The sequence below is a fragment of the Amphiura filiformis genome, chromosome 6, assembly GCF_039555335.1.
Source record: "Amphiura filiformis chromosome 6, Afil_fr2py, whole genome shotgun sequence".
Classification (NCBI taxonomy): domain Eukaryota; kingdom Metazoa; phylum Echinodermata; class Ophiuroidea; order Amphilepidida; family Amphiuridae; genus Amphiura; species Amphiura filiformis.
Window position 1 is genome coordinate 5,899,790 of NC_092633.1, and position 20,782 is coordinate 5,920,571.

The window sequence follows — 20,782 nt, forward strand, 5'->3', positions numbered from 1 at the left end:
CTCAGTTGTTCGACACAAAATTAAAAGAGGACATATCTGATAGTAAAACCTAATATTTTATGGAAAAGAAATACAAATCTATTTTTTATGCAAATGTTACAGTATGACTTTAAATAGGCTACAAGGAGACAGATTTTTAGGCGACCGAATGTAAGATTTTCATGGTTGTCCTTTCTAGATTAGTCACGTCAATGTTCGTTTGACATCAATAAAATTAGAATTTTTTGTCAATGTTGTTGTTGTATTTTAAAAGACGTACGCAAAAACATTTCAAAAAGAAGAAAAAAGGTAGTTAGGGAAACTGTTAATTTGCATAAAACAAAAATTACCGCTTATACAGGGCTCAATTTTTACGCCAGTGGGAAGGGGAGGTTGTTGAGGGGAATCCGAAAAAAATTGTGGGTCTTGAGGGGAGATTGTTTTTATTTGAATTATGAGGGGAAATGTCAAGTTGTAACTGGAGATAATTGGGAAATCAAGGGCAATTACGTGGGGAACTCGAAATTTTTATTGATTTTTTTTCAAAATCCTCCACGTATATTGAACATTCCCTATTAAGTATTCTGATGTACAGGGTCAACATGGTCAACAAATCAAATATTCTCCGATTCTCCGTTTGGAACATTATTAAAAATAACAAGAATATTTTGCCATATCTCATGTTTTGTTCCTTGGTTAGCGTCACATAATAGGTTTAGGTTAACAGGATGAAATGGTCTTTGACCTCTTTGCCCTGTTACCACTGGTTACCCAGGAAAAGAAACACATGAGATATAGCAACGTGAGACCTTTTTTTCAAACGGCATATTTTTTCCAATAATGTTTTAATATGTATTTTATTATACACATTCTCATTGTTGAGACGCTTATTAAACATGTTCAATTTCCCAGAGAAAAGGCGTTGGGCTTTAGAGGCAAGACTCGCAAAAAACTGGACGGGCGTATATTAATAATAACGTGATTAGAGTGAAATATTGTTAAATTATATTAAATTTGTTTAATTATGCAGAAATCGTCGTCAATGACGGGACAGCTGATTTGGGAGATGATTTTGACATTTCTCCATCACCGAGTGGAGGTGTTTCATCAGTAACATTTGTTGCAAACGACGAAGATACAACTATTACTATCACCGCGGAGAACGATTCAGATATAGAAGGCCCTGAGACGTTTACATTGACTCTACGAGATCCTCTTTATCCTGATGGAAATCGTGCCGATCCATTTTCTTTGACTATCACTATTACTGACAAGAATGGTAATTGTTTTAGCTCAGCGTATTACTTTCAGATTCACAATGACTGGTATTTACAAACAGGGAATAAAACTGACCAGGATTATAGTCTAAAAACTAAAAATGTTTTATTATTAAACGTTTTGCATCACAAATACATATTATTGTAGAATTCAAATATTGCGCTCCAAGTTTTGATGTTCTGCGGCACTGGGAATTATTATTAGGGGGAGAGGGAAATTGAGGACAAAGTAAATTATATGGGTGAGTAAAAATCGAAATTTATTTCCCCCCCCCCCCAAATAGTTGGATTTCGGTGATTTTTGTTCTGGATGTGAGCAAAGGGGCGAAGCCCAAGTTGAGGGAGGGGGAAATGTCCCCATCATCCCCCGGGGTTGCAATAATTGAAGAAATGAGATTTGTATTATATTTTGACACATATTAAAATACAAAACACCCGTTGAGCTGAAAGTGCATCATATATTGGTTTTCAGAGCTTCTTCAAGCAGAGTCTATAATTGCACAAATATCGGCTAAACATCTAGAAACTGATAAAACAACAACTAACATGACTAATTGCTCGCAATTCTCCTTATTGTCAATGAAAAACATTGCTAAGTAAAATTTAGTTGACCAGTTCACTTGATATTGATTGTAATAACAACATTACATAGCAAAGACCAACCATTGATTTCTCCTTGATATTGCGTGATCAATGTCAGCCATGCTTCAAATTAAACAAGGGACTGGATTTGAGCTTAGGGAGCAATTTGCTTGTTCAATTATTTAGTCTGATTTATGGAAACAAAGTCTTGTAAAAACAGTAAACAACACGGAGGGTTTCAGCAACAAGCAATAATTATTTAAAGATAAATATGCACACGCTGCGTTTCTTACACACGCTAGAAAATATGTTTCATACTTTCGCATTGTGAACGTATAAATAGGAAGATTTCACAAATATGTGAAAAAATCAAACCGTGATCAAATGACACTATTTTGTTTCATTAGAATTAGAGTAAATTAGGCAATAATTGCCCATTAACTATTCATTTTCAGCTGAGTATTTCTGGAAGCAAACGAGCTACTCTGTGCGAGAAAGCAGTGGTTCTTTTTCTGTATGCTTGATAAGGGCGACGGGAGAAACTGAGGCGAGGACAGTCTGTAAGTAATGATATACTGTAATTGGTTACTTCAGGGCAGGGCCGGATTTACCATTGGGCCAGATGGGCCTGGGCCCAGGGCCCCCACATTTGGGGGGGCCCAAATTGTCCTGTGCATGTTCCTTTTACCCCGAAAACACCATATATTTTGGACCAAAATATGATAAAAAAAAGCAAAAATGTGTGCGCTTCGTGCGCACTGTCCTTTATATAGCACAATTCACCTACATTTTGGGCTAAAATTGTCTGAAATTGACATTTTTTTGTCCTATTAAAATCGGAACAAAATATGCTCCTACCTCTAATGTAATGCTTCCGCCGCTACTGTCGATCGCTCCCTATTTGTAAACTTGGCCACCTGAGTGCACATGCCTTCCTCACGGTAAAAGTTTGGGGCCTCCAAATCTTGGCCTTGCCCAGGGCCCCCCGCCCGCCTCCAAAATGGTAAATCCGGCCGTGCTTCAGGGATTATCAATGATTTGTTAGACCACAACACCCTAAATTCCACTCAAATGCACATAGATGTGGTATTTAAATAAATAAAATAAAGGTTTCAATATGATTTGGTATTTTCAACTTTCATAAATGCTATGAGTAACATAAAGTTGGAAAAAAAGGAATTTCAAATTGGCATATTTGCGCAGAGTAATTAGACAAAAGAGTGTATGTTATTGCTAATTGGACCATATACTTTTTTCCATGTTATAAATGTTCATTTTGCTCTAGATATAATATCTGCTTCAGTTTCTCTACTAGTTTCGACTACTCACTGCTGACTAGAATTGATTTTCTACTAGGTCAAAATGAAGCCATTATGTCCCAGTCCTGATTCTTGCAGACACATAATACACACACAGACATGGCTTTGGAAGTATTTCCCCAGTGTATACTCTTGATATTTCAGAGGCTCCGGAAGATTTTTAATATGGGGGGATTTTGGGTCTGCTCCATAACGCGAAATGCTGAAGGGGTGGGTGCGGGAGGCTCTTGAAATGCATACATTTTTCCTTATATTTTGAATTATACCTAAAATTATGAATATTACCTTAAAATTATGAATTGTGTCCTAAATTTTTGAATTTTACCCTAAAATTATGAATTTTACCTCAGATTATGGGGGGGGGGGGCCCTAGGGTACTTGGGCCCCTCACCAAAATTATTGAGGGGCCCCGGTTCCGGAGCCACTGTATTTGGATCATTTACTTCATATTATGTTTATTTTTGTTCTAGTTATAACATCTGCTTCAGTCACTGCAACTCCTAACGTCGACTTTTCACCGCTGACTAGAATTGAATTCCTTCAAGGTCAGACTGAGAAATGTGAAACAGTCCAGATTCTTGCAGACACTGCATTGGAGAGCAACGAAGTATTTACCCTGACTATTAGCAACGGACAGAATATCATAACTTCTCAGAACACCGCTACAGTGACTATAATCGACGATGATAGTAAGTAGCCTACATGGTGATATATTCATGCCCTTAATTCCAAAGCTGAGTACTATCCAACACTGTTAATATGTACGTGTACTGGGCTGTTCCAATCCATACACCCCTGTAGAAGACAACCTCAATCTACCACAGGGGTGTGAATTTCAAATGGGATTACCTGAATAGGTGACTCCATTTGAAATATACATATACTACAGTGTGGGAGATTAAGGTAATGTCTTCCATAGGGGGTGCAGGGCCGGATTTACCATTCGGTCAGATGGGCCCGGGCACAGGGCCTCCAAATTTCGGGGGCCCCCAACATTGCCCTGTGCATCTTACATTTTAGCCGGAAACACCATGTTTTGGGCAAAAAAAGGGACAAAGTTGCAAATTTTTGCACGCTTCGCGCGCACTGACCTGTAGCAAAATTCAGCTTCAATTTGGGCTAAAATAGTCTAATATTGATTTTTTTAGCGCAAATGTCCTAGTATAATCTATGCTTGTCACTTTCTAAATTGTAATGCTCCCGCCGACACCGTCGATCGTATATCTGAACCAAAACTTGGCCACTTAAGTGCACACGCCTTCCTCACGGTGCGTTTTGGGGCCTCCAAAGTTTGGCCTGGCCCATGGCCCCAAAAATGTATAACCGGCCCTGAGGGGCTGTATGGATTTCAATTAGAATAGCCCATTAGCAATTAGTCCTGTGAAGCTCGCTTTTAAACACCCCTTTGAGACCGTGACGCTTCCCCAGTAAGACACAGAGTCACGCTTGTAAACAAGATATATCCATGCCAAGCGCTATATTTTCAATGTAAGATTTTTCAATTGAAGCCGGTTTCGTGACACGTCTTCGTCGTCTTGGTCTTTTGGTAAGATACAGCAAAGATGTCTCAATTGCGCATAGGCATCAGCGCGTGTCTTCAGCCTAGAAATCTATTGTATTGTTAAAGATATCATTATTAATTTTTGTCAACAAGACACCATTATAATTATTATTATTATTATTATTATAATTATAATTATAATTATAATTATAATTATAATTATAATTATTATTATTATTATTATTATTATTATTATTATTATGTTTACTTTTAACAGACTTTGTAGGATGGTCTCTGGCTGCATACACTTTCGCAGAGGATAGCATTAACAACAACAACGTAGTAATTTCCAAGTCAGGACCAGGATCAGTTTCTGTCAGTAAGTCTGATGTTTCCTTATTTATACAAATTTACATTTTATCATTTCTTGTTCTTGGCAGTCTTTCTCATCTCCTCCACCTGTTTATTATATACTGCTTGTTTACATCACACCGTGTGACATATTTGGTGACATTCTTTTTGCCAACGTAAGTGTGTCTATAATGGTTTTATTACGATGATTGTGTTTGAAAATGAAAAATTCCCATCTTTTATTTCCAAGAATTAAGCTACTACAGGGTGTCCCAGAAAAAAATACCGAGTGAATAAAATTGAACGTAAGTCGAGAAGTATACATCAGAATCAAAAAATGTATTTTATAGTGCATCACGTACGAAAATTTTATTTGATTCAGTTGACTGGTTGCGAAGATATTAACGATTACATAATGCGCGCACCAATGCAGTTCATTCCAAGTTTGATCACAGGCGTTTTTTCATACTCGCTTACCGCTCAAAGTTTTTGTATCTCATTAAATTTAGTCCACAATATCTTTTTTTATAATCCGACGGTGTTATGTTATTCATGTTTTAACTGAAGATGAATAACAGTTTGTCCGAGAAAACATTTCTGCAATTGGAAGCTTTCCAACTTTTATTCTTTAGGTTGTGCAAATAATTATGTTATATTTTAACTTTCCAAAGAACATTTGAGCCAAGAATGACAATGGTAAAGTCCTTACCATGCTTACATTGACGTATGAATTTTGAATATGAATATGAAGTTGAAGTTTTAAAAGATAACTTTGCAATACAATCAATTTCTACGAAATATTCCAAAAACTTAAATGCGTGTGAGAAATTTTTTGAGCAGGCTGGAATTATTTTATGCAATATATATCAAGATTAACGGAAAAAGATATTTACAAGTACCGAGCATCATCTTCCATGGTTTAATTTTCAATATCGTGCAGGTTTTCAAATTTGAACAAAACCTAATATAAATGTTTTACCAGAAACAGATTGTTTAAAAAAACAGAAAAGGATTTCACAGAACAAAACATAAAGCCATTGACAGTTAACCACTATCGTGCGCATTGTGTTGAACATGTTGAATGATCTTTCTTTCAAACTTGGAGTGAAGTGAATTGACGCATGCGTTATGTAATCGCTCATTTCTTCGCAATCAGTCAACCAATTCCAGTAAAATTGACGTATAAGATGCAAAATGAATTTGGCTACACGTTGATGTTTATGTTTTTGGATTTTGATGTATATTTCTCGACTTACGTTCAAATTTATTCGCTCGGTAATTTTCTCTGGGACACCCTGTATTGCGGGAAACAATTTACGTTTTTCAAATCTTTCCGCGGTGTTCAGATATACCTTTTAACAAAAAAATTTGCTAAAACTAAAATTGTACTAAACAATTTTTATTCCCAAAATGGGGAAAAGATATGAAAGAGAGTAGATTTCCTACCTTTGACCAAAAATAACCCATGAAATATTGGATTTATTTGTCCTATCACAGCCATCACCATTTCATCTGGTACTGCTACACAGTATGAAGATTTTAACTTAAATATCGGCTCATCTTCGACTATCACCATTCCAACCGGAGCACAGAGTTACACCCTTCCCTTGACAATCACTAACGATAACGAGGATGAATCTAATGAAATCTTCACTTTGACGTTGAGCAGTGCCACTAACGGAATTATTACGCAAGCACAAACTACTATCACAATTACCGACGATGACATGGCAGCACCGGCAGCACCAGGGAGGGGTAAGTTGCAGCATCCAGTCTATGGTTGCAGATGGATGTATTGTAATTCACTTCATCACTCGAACAATCACGTCTCGTGCCATTTTGAGCAATGAATTCTTTTGAATCTTTTGCCTGCCATAATTTGTCAATATACTATCTCTAAATTAATGATGTCATTCCATTGTATTATAATTGTAGTCAAGTCACGCAGAACGACGTGAGATGATGATTGCTGAATTTATGTTCAGACACAGATACTAATAACTGCGTATTACTTATTGAGAGTGAAATTAGACAAAATAAGATGCTGATGGGCAATTCCATGTTACTCGCGTTACATTTTTGATAAAATCAGCACATTCAATGTCATATAAATACAATTGAACAAGGAGTTGGTTTATTCATCTTCTCTCCACATGTACTTACTGACCCAATGTATCAAATCACGTAAACTTTCATTTTGTAAATAACTAGATGAAACATTTATAGCAAAAATGTGATTGTGACTCGCGTTACGAAAAATTACACCTTCAAAATTAGGCTTTTACTTGTTCAATATTTCTCCTCAAACAAACAGCTGCAGACAAAAGTTTATACCACTAAGTAATTACCTTATATCTCAGCTGTATTACAGAAACAAACACCAAGTATATTTGAGATTAGTATTTTTAAAATGGCCAACTTTCGCTAAATTGGTGCGTGACTCGCGTTACGTGACTCGCGTTACGCTCACTATTTTGATTACATGGTCCCACTTTGAAAGCTTTAAACATGCTCACTTTCATTTCCATTGTGGTCAGTTTTACTTTAACACTATAAAAATACTGTAATTCAGCATTAAAAAGGACCCTCCCCCTGGGGTGGAGTGGTGGTGAAGTGGGTTGGTGGTAATGATAGCTAATGATGGAAATTAAAAAAAAAACTGGCAATTTGAATAAGAATACAATTTTCATATACATTTATTACATAAAATGCATTGAAAAACTGTATGGAAACATTCATATACACCAGGCACAAAAAGAAACTTGTCAGTTATAGTCATTCTTGCTGTTTAACAACCTGATCATTTTGGATTATTCTGAAATATACATTTTGTTAATTGGACTTTGCTTTCTCACTTGACACCCCGTTCGTAAAAATTGAACAAGAATTGACCACGACATACGCCTCCAAACTCTCAAACCGCAAAATTAAAAGTTGCAATTTCAACGATTTTCAATGGGATGCATCGTTGTGTTGTACACAAGCACCACGGGCCGATCAATAAAGCACACAGTGTAACAGGCACAATTGAATCGTTAAAATTGCAACTTTCGATTTTGGGATTTGGAGGCACATATCTTGGTCAATTTTTGCTTGATTTTCATGAACAGGATGTCAAACGAGAAAGCAAAATCCAACTAACAAAATGTATATTTCAGAATGATGCAAAATTATCAAGTTGTTGAACAGCAAGGGTGACTATAACTGACGAGTTTCTTTTTGTGCCTGGTGTATATATGCAAAACTGATATAGACCATTTATGGTTTGCAAAATGGGTTCCTAAAAATTTTCCATATTTATGTGCAAAGAGGGGTAAGGATTTTTTGGCAGGCTGAGAAGAGGATCAAGCAATTGATGGCAGGCTGAGAGGGGAGGTCAGCTTATTGCAGAGCCCCTAGTAGCAAAATATAAAAGGCTGTCGCTGATCAATGTGGAACACATTCCTCAGACTTGATTTATTCATCTTCTCTTTACATACATGTATCAAATCACGTAAACTTGTAATTTGTGATTTTGCAAATCACGTAAACTTGTAACTCTATGTAACGATGTAACATTTATTGGCAAAAATGTGGTTGTGACTTTTGTTACTAAAATTACCCCTTCCAAATTGAGCTTTTACTTTTTCAATATTTCTCCTCAAACAAGAAGCTGCACACAGTTTACCTTTTACTGCAGCTATACTACAAGAAGCAAACATTGAGTACATTTGAGTTTGGTATTTTTAAAATGGCCAACTTAGTGCGTGACTCGCGTTACGTGACTGTTACACTCACTATTTGATAACACAGCTCAATTTGAAAGCTCTAAACATGCTCTATTTAATTTATATTGTGGAATTCAACTTTAAACATGACCCTCTGTTCTGGGGTTAGGTGGAGAAACTGGGGTGGAATGGTGGCAGTGGGTGTTTATAATGGGTGTTTATAATGGAAAGTCAAATTGTAAATTTGAATCCACAGATGGGGACAAAAACAATTTCCAGTCCTGCAATTTGTAAGTGATGTACAATAATTATGAGTCCTGGGGAGGGTAAAAGTGGGAGGGAGAAGTTTTAGTGATTATTTATGGATTATTTTCTAGCCCTACTGTATAGAGAGCTGTATAATATGTGTGACTCGCGTTACAATATCGTGACTCGCGTTACATTGTGACTCGCGTTACCATTTTGAATAGTCTGCCTCTGGTGGTGCAATTGTAGCAAACCAAAAACCTTATGAAATAATTATGAGTTATGACCCAAACCAGGAGGAAAATGAAAGGGAACATTTATAACCCTTTAGATTTTTTACTGCATTAAAAAGTTGTTCTTTTTGTGACTCGCGTTACATGCTTAACATTATACAATTTGCCGTGCCATCCTGACCATTACCAACACAGCTTCCTAATTTTTTATTTTTTATTTTGACAAATTATGTATCAAACAACACTATCACAAAAAAGAATTGTTTTTGTTCCATATATTAATGAGAAAAAAAAATTAATTACTTTGACTATCTGCTATTAACAAGATGTAGGAAAATACATTAAATCCTTCAAATCAATGAAAAAAAAAATACTGCAGCTGATATTCATTTGAAAATTTCTTTTTGTTAACTTTAAAGGGTGTATAATCAAAATATATCATCAATCATTGCCAATTGCAAAGTTCATATTTTTGAAAAAATGTCATTTTAACATGGAATTGCCCTGATGTGTCTAATGCACGAGTGCCGCAGGAGGCTAAGTACATTTACACGCATCAACATCTCAATACTTTGGGTCACGTTTTCTGCAAATTTGGTATATATACCTGGTTTTGGGGGCTGGTTTTTAAAATCCCAGTCGCACATCATCACCCAATCCAAAATGAAGGACCATCTGGGATTCATCTATACTTGGTATTTTAGTTATAGTCTTTATGCAGATGTCCTACATTATCACTGTTATGACCTCTGACCTCTTTTTAGGTAGCGTATTCATTTACACAAAACAATATGACACAGAACAAATAGCAATAACATGTAATAAACTCATAAGCATTCAACAAGTAGCGAATTATCTCCGCAACCAGTTTGAATCCGCCCACACGAACACAAACCTTCTGCAAAGTTTAACGTATAACGCCATTCGTGATTGTCTTTGAGATGTGACACGAGAAAGATGAATCAGGGAACTTTAAGTGGGGTATAATATATCATTCCACGTCACTGATGACTCACGATATTATTAAGCAGAGGATGATTTAAGGAAGCCCCATCATGCACTGTAAAAGTGTTATCACTCGAGTTTCAACTGCCACTTTACTTTTCAAATCCCATTGAACTCTATGCAAAAGATGTTGTTTTAGAATTGCCCGTGTGTCATTATTACTTGGTCGATTTCAGATCTAAAGTGATGTATGCATGAAGGATAATTCACACCTTCTGTAGATAACATAAAATGTGAAATCGACCAACTTTTTGAAGGTGTTTTTACTGTAAATATATCTGTCCAAATTCAAATTTAACCATGCACGTGTGTATGCAGTGGGCGGGCAGTGGTGTCATGTTCACTCACACAGCTGTGCTAACCGCAAGACTTGCTGGGAAGTGCTTAAATCATCCTCTGATTATTAAGTAGCCGATTAATATATTGAAAGCTCCATGCTTGATGACGTCATGGGAAAGATTTTAGCCAATCAAAAAGCGATCGTGGTGTTTTCATTGTCAGATGGTTTGTGCGGAGTGAGTGGAATCAGACAGGTGGCGGAGGAGACTAAATGACCGATGTTCTCTCAAAAGTGATATCCCACGGAAAACTTACTATTAGAAATCTTGTTTACAGGTCTTGGGGGAGGAGTTATAGCTGGAATCATTGTGGCTGCGGTTGTTGGATTGATCCTTATCATCATCATAGTACTTGGGTTCTGTTACATGACCGGAGGATTTACAAGAGCAAGACCTGTCGCTGTCGCTGGTCTTCCACTTGCCAATTATCCACCGGGATATGCTGTTAATAATGGCATAGGCTACAATGGCCCTAATGTCTACGGCCTCAAAGGATTGCCGAATGCAGGATATGTCGGAAACAACGTAAGTGTTTTGTGCATGGTGGTCTTGGCCTTGGGTCTTCATGGGTACTATCACTAGGCCTACTTTATGATTTATGCTTCTGCTTTCTTTTGCCATGGATTTAGGGGCTGTGCAAAATAAAATAGACCATTTAAAGTTTGCAATTTTGGATCCCAAAAATTTGGCATGCGTAAAGGGGGGTGGGGCAAAGATTTTTTGGCGGGCCGAGAGGGGGTGGGGAAGCGAATTTTTTGCAGGCCGAGGGGGGGGAGGCAAGCGATTTTTGGCGGGCCGTTCGGAAATTTTACCCTGGGGGCTCATAATTATTGCACAGCCCCTTAGTGAAGCTTAACCTGTATTATTTTTTATTTTGTATAATGTCTCGTTATCAAATGAGGAGGTGCCGATACATTGCACACATAAAACAAGTGAAATGGGTTTCGTTGCAACAAAAAGACAAGGTCAACTTGTTTATGCCATGTGTGTGTAAATTGAGTTTAAGAACGATACATTATTTTTTGCTAACTTGCTTTGTAATGGTCACGTTGCATTTTTCAAGTGCGAAGTTGGTTATACCCATTGCCACTGTTATAAATACTCGTTATCTTGTGTGTAAGGCACTTGGCAGGTAATACAAACGTGGAATTTGATTGTCTTGGCAATGCAGGAGACTATGCAATCACTTTTCCGTATCATAAAAATAATGTGTGTATGGGTGTATGTGACATTTGTTTTGAATTTTTGCTTAAAGTTTTGATTAAATGCTCTCAGGTGAATAATTCAAATCCTACTGATAAAGGATATGTTAAATGTATTTCCCCACCCGTGTCAATATTTCTATTTTGAGTCCATTTCATATCTCGAAATACCAAGAAGTTATGACCCTCTGAGTGGCGTCAAATGAAAGAGATCAGAAGTAAAGAATATATAATAATAAAAAAAAAATTCCCCCATCGGGGATGACACTGCTCATAGGAACCAGGTCGATATTCCTATTCTGGGTGGTCCTTTTCATATCTCCCAAGAAGGTATGAGCCCCCCGGGTGACAGTGATATTCCACAATATACTGAGTGCCGAACCATCATGGTTCGGCTATGGTGCGTTAACCGCTCTAGTTTGGTCACTTGAGCTAGGTTCGTCAGGACTTTCTAGGTAATTGTGAGCATGGTGAGGGCTATCAATAATTTAATAGTGACAAGGTATATCTACAATAATCACCACATTTTAGCTGTCACTCATCATGCATTATGTTTCATGATTGTTTTATATTTACCATTATTTGCAGCCATATCTGTACGGACCCTACCGCTAGTGCATGTTACTGAAGAGAAGATCAACGTTACAGTTTGTGTTGATCATAATATTGATCCAAATTACGAATATGGCCGGGAAGTATTATGATAATTTATGTATAGCTGTACAAAGGCTGTATACGCTGGCGAAGTTACGTAATAATCGGATTAACTACCATAGCAATAGGTGAAAACAATTTTTGAACATACCGCGCTGCACTGATACGTTCACGCGGTACCTCTTCATTGAACCATATCATGCCCAATTACTTGCACCTGTAAGATTAGTATCTTTGAAAAGACCAGTATTGTATTCAATCTATGATTGCAGACATCCACAGGTGATGAGTTCAACCTGCTTGTAGTGAAGCGCGATATACTCAAAATTGTTTTCACCTATTGCTATGGTAGTTAATCCGATTTATTACGTAACTTCGCCAGCGTATACGGGATGCATCCACAATCGCAATCTCAGCAAACGCGAGTTGAAATGTTTTTGAAACATTTCACAAATAGGTCTAGGCCTAAAAAAATAACACCTAATTTATTATAATGATTATCAAAATGTTTTAACATTTTGTATCACGAACAAAATATATTTCAATTAAATAAAAAATTTTGTAAACATTTACATAGTTGCATATGTTTAGTGGAAACATTTGATTGTTTTGAAAATTCTGGATGGAAAAAGTTTCTTATTAGTAACCTCTTTGGGCCAACACGCATTATTAATTTGTATAAAAGTTTAAAGGAATGAAGTCTCTTAGTCAATCATAAGGATCGGTGACTATTTCATGTTTAGTGATTTAGTATAAGCTGTATAGCACTTGTATTTTTTTGTTTATTGTTTGTTCAATTCAAATTTAAATTTAAATTTATTGTGACATTTGATGGTGTGGGGGTGTGTGTGAAGCGCGCGAGGGTTGGTGGGGTATGTGTGTGCATAAAGAAATGTAAATAGTGCTGAATGTATTAAAAAATTGATAAGTTGTGTAAGGTAAAGAATAATTTAATAATCCTGTATATAATTTAGGACTTATTATCATGATTATTGGTCTGGTCTAATGGTCCATTGGGCACAGGTTAGGAAGTTTCAACCTAACCTGATTTCAACCTGATTTCAACCTAAAGTTAGTTGAAATCAGGTTGAAATTTCCAACGTTGATACAACGTTACAATTTCAACCTGATTTCAACTTCAACTGGTGTGTGGTTTTATAGGATCCCCGAGGAATCCAGGAATGATCACGTTGGTTGAATCTTGTTCTGGGTTTGCTATATGAAGAGCTTTGTTGCAAAACCCCTTACATCCACTTTTGACTTTTTGAGAAAAACAGCTTTTTTTAATTGTGAAAGTATTACTTGTTCGATTTGATTCAATTTGGGTTTGGATAAAGTGTTGATGAATAGAAACTAAAAGAATAGGTTTGGTACAATTTTCAAGCCTTCCTATTTTTTTTTTTTTTTATATCGCACCTTTTGTGGATGTAAGGGGTTTTGCAACAAAATAAATTGACCCCTTTTCTAACCACCTTTGCAATCAAATTTGAGTCCATTTGTTTGCACTACATTATGTAACTTGACTAATGCTTTGAAAATCAAAAAGAAAAATTGACATATCTCATTTACTTTTTTAATTATGAATTTTTAATCAAATTCGGGAAAATGGCATTTTTGAGGTATTTCCGAAGCTACACCTTTTGTTAATTAAAATGATTTTTTTCAATCATATTGACCCCAAAACAGCTCCTTTTGGTTTTAATAGGTAAAGAACATTCCAGGCTACTATTATTCATCAAAAAATTAAAACAAAACAATTCTATATTCATTTTAAGTTCAGATTTCCGGAAATTCCCTAAGATTTCCCAAACGGGAAATATACAATAACTCCGAAAGGGAAGGTAGTTTGAAGGTCAAACAACCACCAAAATTTGTATTTTTACCCACACTATAATACCATGCCAATAACTCAATTTCAGCCAAAAGTGGATGTAAGGGGTATTGAAACAAAGCTCTTCAATATATATATATAAAGTTCTATGACTCTTGCCATATTCACATCACTAATATCCTGGAGAGGCTCTCCAGAATCCATAGATGTATGTAAGGCATTGGAACAATTCTGCCTCTCTGAGAACTAATGAGCAAATCTGAGTCATTTCTGAAATTGTCCAATTTTAATAGAGATGTTTTAAACTTTTCTCTTTACATAATGTATACATTAAACCAAAATGAAATGGCAAGTGCAGTATTTGTGTGACAATTTGGTAGTTTATTGCATTTTGCACGTTATAGTTATTATTCTCTGCCATTCTCAAGATTTTCTTGAAACTGTTCTTCCACGTGCCCGTTTCTATGCCTTGGTTGTATACAGTACCAAAAAATTAAAATACGTGTTAAGGCTGTGCACTATGAGTCCGTGGAGGGTACATTTCTAACAGCGAGCAGGGAAATTTGCGTTTCCGTACTGTTTTCCTAAGCCTTTTTAGAGCGTTTTTATCTAAAAGGTGCCCCATGAATGTGTGCCAATTATTGCTTGTGACCCTCTCGGGTTGCCAAAAATCCTTGCCCCCCCCCTTTTACCCTACCCATCGCTCATAATTATTGCACAGCCCCATATCATTCCAGTCTTCTGTATATTTGAGTCAAATATGAAATTAAATATGTGTGAAATGAGCATCTGAGGAAGAATCATTTAAATTTTTATATGTAATAATAAAAATATGTAATTAAGTGGATGACTATGAAGATCCTTGATATTTTCTGTATAGTGATTTAGTGTAGGCTATATAGGTCAACTGTAATGTACCCATGTTTTATTGGTGAAGGTGCAATTTGTTTTTTTTTTTTTAAAGTGGTTTTGGAAATCGATGTTCGCTGAATTATTTTATTATGGTATGTTTTACTCAGTCTCACCCTTGTCAAAAATACAAATTTTGCCATACTGCTGTGGTCAGCGGAGTAGGCGTGGTCGGTGCGGAGGGGCAGGGGAAACTCCCGCATATTTTCACTGATAAAATGGAGACGGCAAAGAGTAAAAAGTGTCATTATATGACTAAAAATGGAACGAAAATGTGTCAAATGGGGACGGAAATATAAACAATCGGGAAAAATTGACAAATCGAACATTGCCTCCTCCCACACACACAAAAGGCTAGCCATGCCGCTGGCTGTGGTTTATCAAACCGAAGAAAAGTAGAATAATAATACATCCCCGTAATGTACATTTGCTATTTTTGTGTTTATTATAAAACATTTTAAAAAGTTTCCGTATAGTACTGTGCAATTGCAATAAAGGGTTCACAAGTTCCATGTCCCTCCAATACGTTTTAAAATAACAAAATTGAAATATTAAAGTTATTGGCATTTTTGTTTACATGTTCCAAATTATTTACAATGTCACACATTGTTGAGTTGGTGGTCACAATGGCTTATAAAAGAGGCAGTTATGAAAGTTGCGCTTTTGGTCCATTCAACTCTCACTTCATTCACATTAGACTAAGAGGTCTAGATCTATTACCATAAAGTTAAAAAGTTAAATCCTTCCCAAGCCTTTCGGCACATCAACAAAAAGGGTTGGTTGGTCATTGGTCATCCCCTCAAATTTGGCTGAAAATCATTTCTAGCATACCTCTATGAGCATAATGAACACATGGAAAAAATGAATGCTCAACTCCAAGCAGTTTTGGAGATATGGCTTGAATGCCTCCTATGTGACTAGGCAAGCCTTACTGATGTTTTTAATGCAAAGTCATCAAGACCATGAAGACCCCAAGCCACTATTTCTCAGAAATGTTGTCCAAGAACATATTTTCAACATACTTAAAGTTGATTGTGAGGCAAATTATCTGACATTGGTTTTCAGGGGGGTCAAAATGTACAAAAAATGTTAAAATATTAAAGTTATTGGCATTTTTGTTTACATGTTCCAAATTATTTACAATGTCACACATTGTTGAGTTGGTGGTCACAATGGCTTATAAAAGAGGCAGTTATGAAAGTTGCGCTTTTGGTCCATTCAACTCTCACTTCATTCACATTAGACTAAGAGGTCTAGATCTATTACCATAAAGTTAAAAAGTTAAATCCTTCCCAAGCCTTTCGGCACATCAACAAAAAGGGTTGGTTGGTCATTGGTCATCCCCTCAAATTTGGCTGAAAATCATTTCTAGCATACCTCTATGAGCATAATGAACACATGGAAAAAATGAATGCTCAACTCCAAGCGGTTTTGGAGATATGGCTTGAATGCCTCCTATGTGACTAGGCAAGCCTTACTGATGTTTTTAATGCAAAGTCATCAAGACCATGAAGACCCCAAGCCACTATTTCTCAGAAATGTTGTCCAAGAACATATTTTCAACATACTTAAAGTTGATTGTGAGGCAAATTATCTGACATTGGTTTTCAGGGGGTCAAAATGTACAAAAAATGTTAAAATATTAAAGTTATTGGCATTTTTGTTTACATGTTCCAAATTATTTACAATGTCACACATTGTTGAGTTGGTGGTCACAATGGCTTATAAAAGAGGCAGTTATGAAAGTTGCGCTTTTGGTCCATTCAACTCTCACTTCATTCACATTAGACTAAGAGGTCTAGATCTATTACCATAAAGTTAAAAAGTTAAATCCTTCCCAAGCCTTTCGCACATCAACAAAAAGGGTTGGTTGGTCATTGGTCATCCCCTCAAATTTTGCTGAAAATCATTTCTAGCATACCTCTATGAGCATAATGAACACATGGAAAAAATGAATGCTCAACTCCAAGCGGTTTTGGAGATATGGCTTGTCAAAATTTGGCCCAGATCCCCACTTTTTGCTCTCTCGAGTCGCGTCGTTGAATTAGTAGCGTTTTGGGACATTCATATTTTGACTTTGCAAAAAGATATTATACTGAAAAGTACTAACTGGGGTGACTTTTACCAAGAAAACCTCAGAAACATTGTATCTTATCTACTGAAGACGTTATGGGTCTCTCAAAACCTCTTTTCGTTTCGTTTTTTACAAATAAATTTTCACAAAACGAAACAAGGTTTTGAGAGACCCATAACTTTTTAAGTAGATAAGATACACTGTTTCTAAGGCCAGATTCTTTTTTTCTGGGTAAAAGTCACACCAGTTTAATAGTACTTTTCAGCATAATATCATTTTTCAAAGTCAAAATATGAGTGTCCCAAAACGCTACTAATTCAACGACATGACTCGAGAGAGCAATAAAAATTCCCTTTGAAAGGGAAAGCCAGCTTCAATGCAGAAGAGGTCTTGTAATTAGTTTGGGTGGAAGGCATTTTTAGGATCACATTTTTTTTATGATCCATCATGTTTCATGACAGTCCACCAAACCATCAATGATGAGAACATGCACACAGAAACAGCAAACCAAACATTAACTCCTATAACTTCCTGTCAACTCTTTAATTAATTACTCCAAATTGTTCTGTCTTTTTGTCTTTTCTGCCTTTTAGGCTACCCTAAGCTCATTATTAATATAAAGAAATACATTGCAGTTTTTAGTTAATTGGCTAAAAACTGCCATCATATACTTGCCTTATACATGCACATTAATGTTATATTAATTTTTATATTAATTCGCAATTTATACTTAAATATAGCACATTATAAAATGTATAAAGACTGATATTGTTCAATAGGCCTACACGTAGGCCTATATAAATTATACCCATATCAAAAAAAAATAGGCCCTGAAATTGCATCAAATTTTTCCCGTTGAAAAGACAAAACTGATGTTTAAGATATCAATTATTTCATAATGACATTTTGAATCATTTTTATCCATAAAACGATACAGGATATAGGATATTTTTAAGAGTTGACAGGTTTGCTGTTTCTGTGTGCATGTCTCATCATTGATGGTTTGGTGGACTGTCATGAAACATGATGGGTCATAAAAAAGAGTGATCCTAAAAATACCTTCCACCCAAACTAAATTACAAGACTTCTTCTGCATTGAAGCTGGCTTTCCCTTTGAAAGGGAATGTTTTATTTTACTTTGACTTTAACATCCATAAAAAATGATTTTCATTCTGTTATCAATACACTCACATCTCATGCTGTGTTGGTCTCCAGGAGGTCTGCAAATGTAAATCAAAAAACGCCTGATAACAAGGATACTATACTTTTCTTTCGTTGATATGCTGTGGTAACTATTTAGGCCTGGCATATAACTTTTAATGTCATATTTCCTTTAAACCATAACTCTGGAAATTCTCACTCGTTTTCATTCGTTGAAACTGTAAAACATACTTTCTTTTTCTTACAAATCAAAGAGTAGGCCTTACATTATATTTTCACCATAAAAAGGTCCGCAAAGTAATTCAAACCAATGCTAGTAGGCCCCCTACCCTGTAATCTCTTTAGCAAACAGAGACGATCTCCGAATTAGATAGCCAGCTGTTAGCTGGCGAAAAGTGGGGATATGGGCCAAATTTTGACAAGCCATATCTGGTGGGGCAAGTTGTCTGACATTGGTTTTCAGGGGGTCAAAATGTACAAAAAATGTACTATTGGAGTTTTGCATGGGTAATATCTCAGCTAAAATTATCCTAATTGACTCAATATTGGATAAGAGTAATGTCCTACCAAGGTTCCGACTGCCAAAAAAATGGACAAAAAATTATTTTTACTTTTGGAGTTCTGACCCCCCGAAGTTGGTCCTGGATGGACAAATTTGCATTTTGAAGGCCCTGTATCTTTTAAAGTAAAGGACTTACAAGTTTTTTGATGCCAGATTTGAACTCTACACAATTAAGTACATTTATGGACCTCCAAACATCGTCTTTCGCGTTGCGACACATTTTTTAAGCTGATCCCCCTAAATTTCAAATTGATGCCACGGGAAAACGGAATAGCGTATGAAGCTCAAATTTTCAGGATTTTACTTTCTCATCAATATCTATCACCACACAGAAAAAAAATTGAAGAGGTGCTGCGGTGCACATGCCAGGAGTTGACATGGAATGGCTCTACTGCTCTTTTCAAAGATATAATCTTACAGGTGCGAGTGATCAGCATGATATGGTTCAATGCGTACGTACCGCGTGAACGTTGTTGTGAAGGGCGATATATTAAAAATTATATTCATCTATTGCTATGGTAGTTAATCCGATTATTACGTCACCTCGACAGCGAATACATAATCATTATATAATTATAGCTATGGTGGTTCAAATGATATAAATCAATAGCTTTTTTTTGGGTGTTTTCTTAAAAAAATAATTACTATCCCGAAATTTGTAAGTTAAGTTGCATTGTGTGCATTGTTTCATTTTCAAAAAAACAGGGATTGGTGAAAACGAATCAACAAAATGTACCGCTACAAAACGCGATCGTGCGTGTATCCCTATAACAATATGGTTGCTTATTATGACAATTTGTTATTTTCGTGAACACAAGTTACCAAGTTTGCTATAATTGTAAACTACTGACCCGTAGCATGAACATGAACATGCATTCTACACCCTTTTTATGTGCATAAAAGGTGAATAAAATTAGTCCATCATGCGTTAACTTGAATTGGCAGCCATTAGTTGGGTCGTCAGACAGGTTTATGGAAAGTTAGAAATAAGTTTTGGTTGAAAAAGTTGGATTTCTGCTGAAAGCAAGGGGTTCAAAGGAGATATAAAGACGTAGTGATCTCACCAGCCATCCAACATGAGGAGACTTCTCCTTGTGGCGCTGGTTGCTGTCTTCATGGCCCAGTATTCGACAGCAGGTAAGTGGATTATAATTGTTACTACTTCAGGTACATGTACGGCAGAGAACCGCACCCTTCAATAGAGTTGATCATTTGTGTAAAAATCTCATTTTGACGCCATATCCTTTGCATAAAAGAAGTGTAACCCGTAAAGCCGATAATAATAAATTAATAACAAGCCATATAATAGAACCAATTTGGGGGTTTTTGATTATAAAACAAAGGCTGTTCAGACGATCGATTGTAAAGTCGCTTTCGAATGTAAACTTACAAGTTGTGGCCGTCTAAACGCACTCGTATGTAGCTTCATGCAAGTTACTTTCGACGATTTTACATTTAAGATATCTTATGTAACGAGCTACTTTCGAATGTAAGGCCAGTGTGAACAAGACTTGCAAGTAACTCGCATGACCTTGATGACCCGATCTTATCCAATCCTATTGTGATTGTGCATGATCATGGCATAATTTACCAGTGAAGGTCACGCTTATTAATGAGTTGGCTTACACACACTTGCAAGTAGTGTGAATGGGTCGAAAGTAAGTACTTTCAAAAGTAGGCTACTGTCTTAACACACCTACATGTATTAAAAAATACAAATAACTTTTGATCAACTAGCATGACATTAAGAATTTGGCTTGTTCAGACGGTCGCTTGAAAAGTCGCTTAAGTTTATTGAAATGTAAACTTACAAGTAGTGCCCATCTAAACGCACTCGCATGTACATTGTAA

General features: G+C 36.2%; 2 protein-coding genes across 2 annotated transcripts in view; both read left to right on the top strand.

Moving 5' to 3' along the window:
• Window positions 1-12,775, top strand: part of LOC140154146 (uncharacterized) — a 67,348-nt gene extending 54,573 nt beyond the window's left edge. The window contains exons 14-20 of the mRNA XM_072176753.1: window positions 1,010-1,258; window positions 2,294-2,398; window positions 3,628-3,846; window positions 4,936-5,037; window positions 6,507-6,764; window positions 10,816-11,063; window positions 12,329-12,775. Of these exons, the coding sequence (XP_072032854.1) occupies window positions 1,010-1,258; window positions 2,294-2,398; window positions 3,628-3,846; window positions 4,936-5,037; window positions 6,507-6,764; window positions 10,816-11,063; window positions 12,329-12,355 (1,208 nt within the window). The 3' untranslated portion in view covers window positions 12,356-12,775. The remainder of the gene's footprint in view (window positions 1-1,009; window positions 1,259-2,293; window positions 2,399-3,627; window positions 3,847-4,935; window positions 5,038-6,506; window positions 6,765-10,815; window positions 11,064-12,328) is intronic.
• Window positions 12,776-19,829: 7,054 nt separating this feature from the next.
• The window catches only part of LOC140154873 (uncharacterized), a 63,749-nt gene continuing 62,796 nt past the window's right edge, over window positions 19,830-20,782 (top strand). Inside the window, exon 1 of the mRNA XM_072177524.1 lies at window positions 19,830-20,068. Within this exon, the coding sequence (XP_072033625.1) occupies window positions 20,008-20,068 (61 nt within the window). The 5' untranslated portion in view covers window positions 19,830-20,007. The remainder of the gene's footprint in view (window positions 20,069-20,782) is intronic.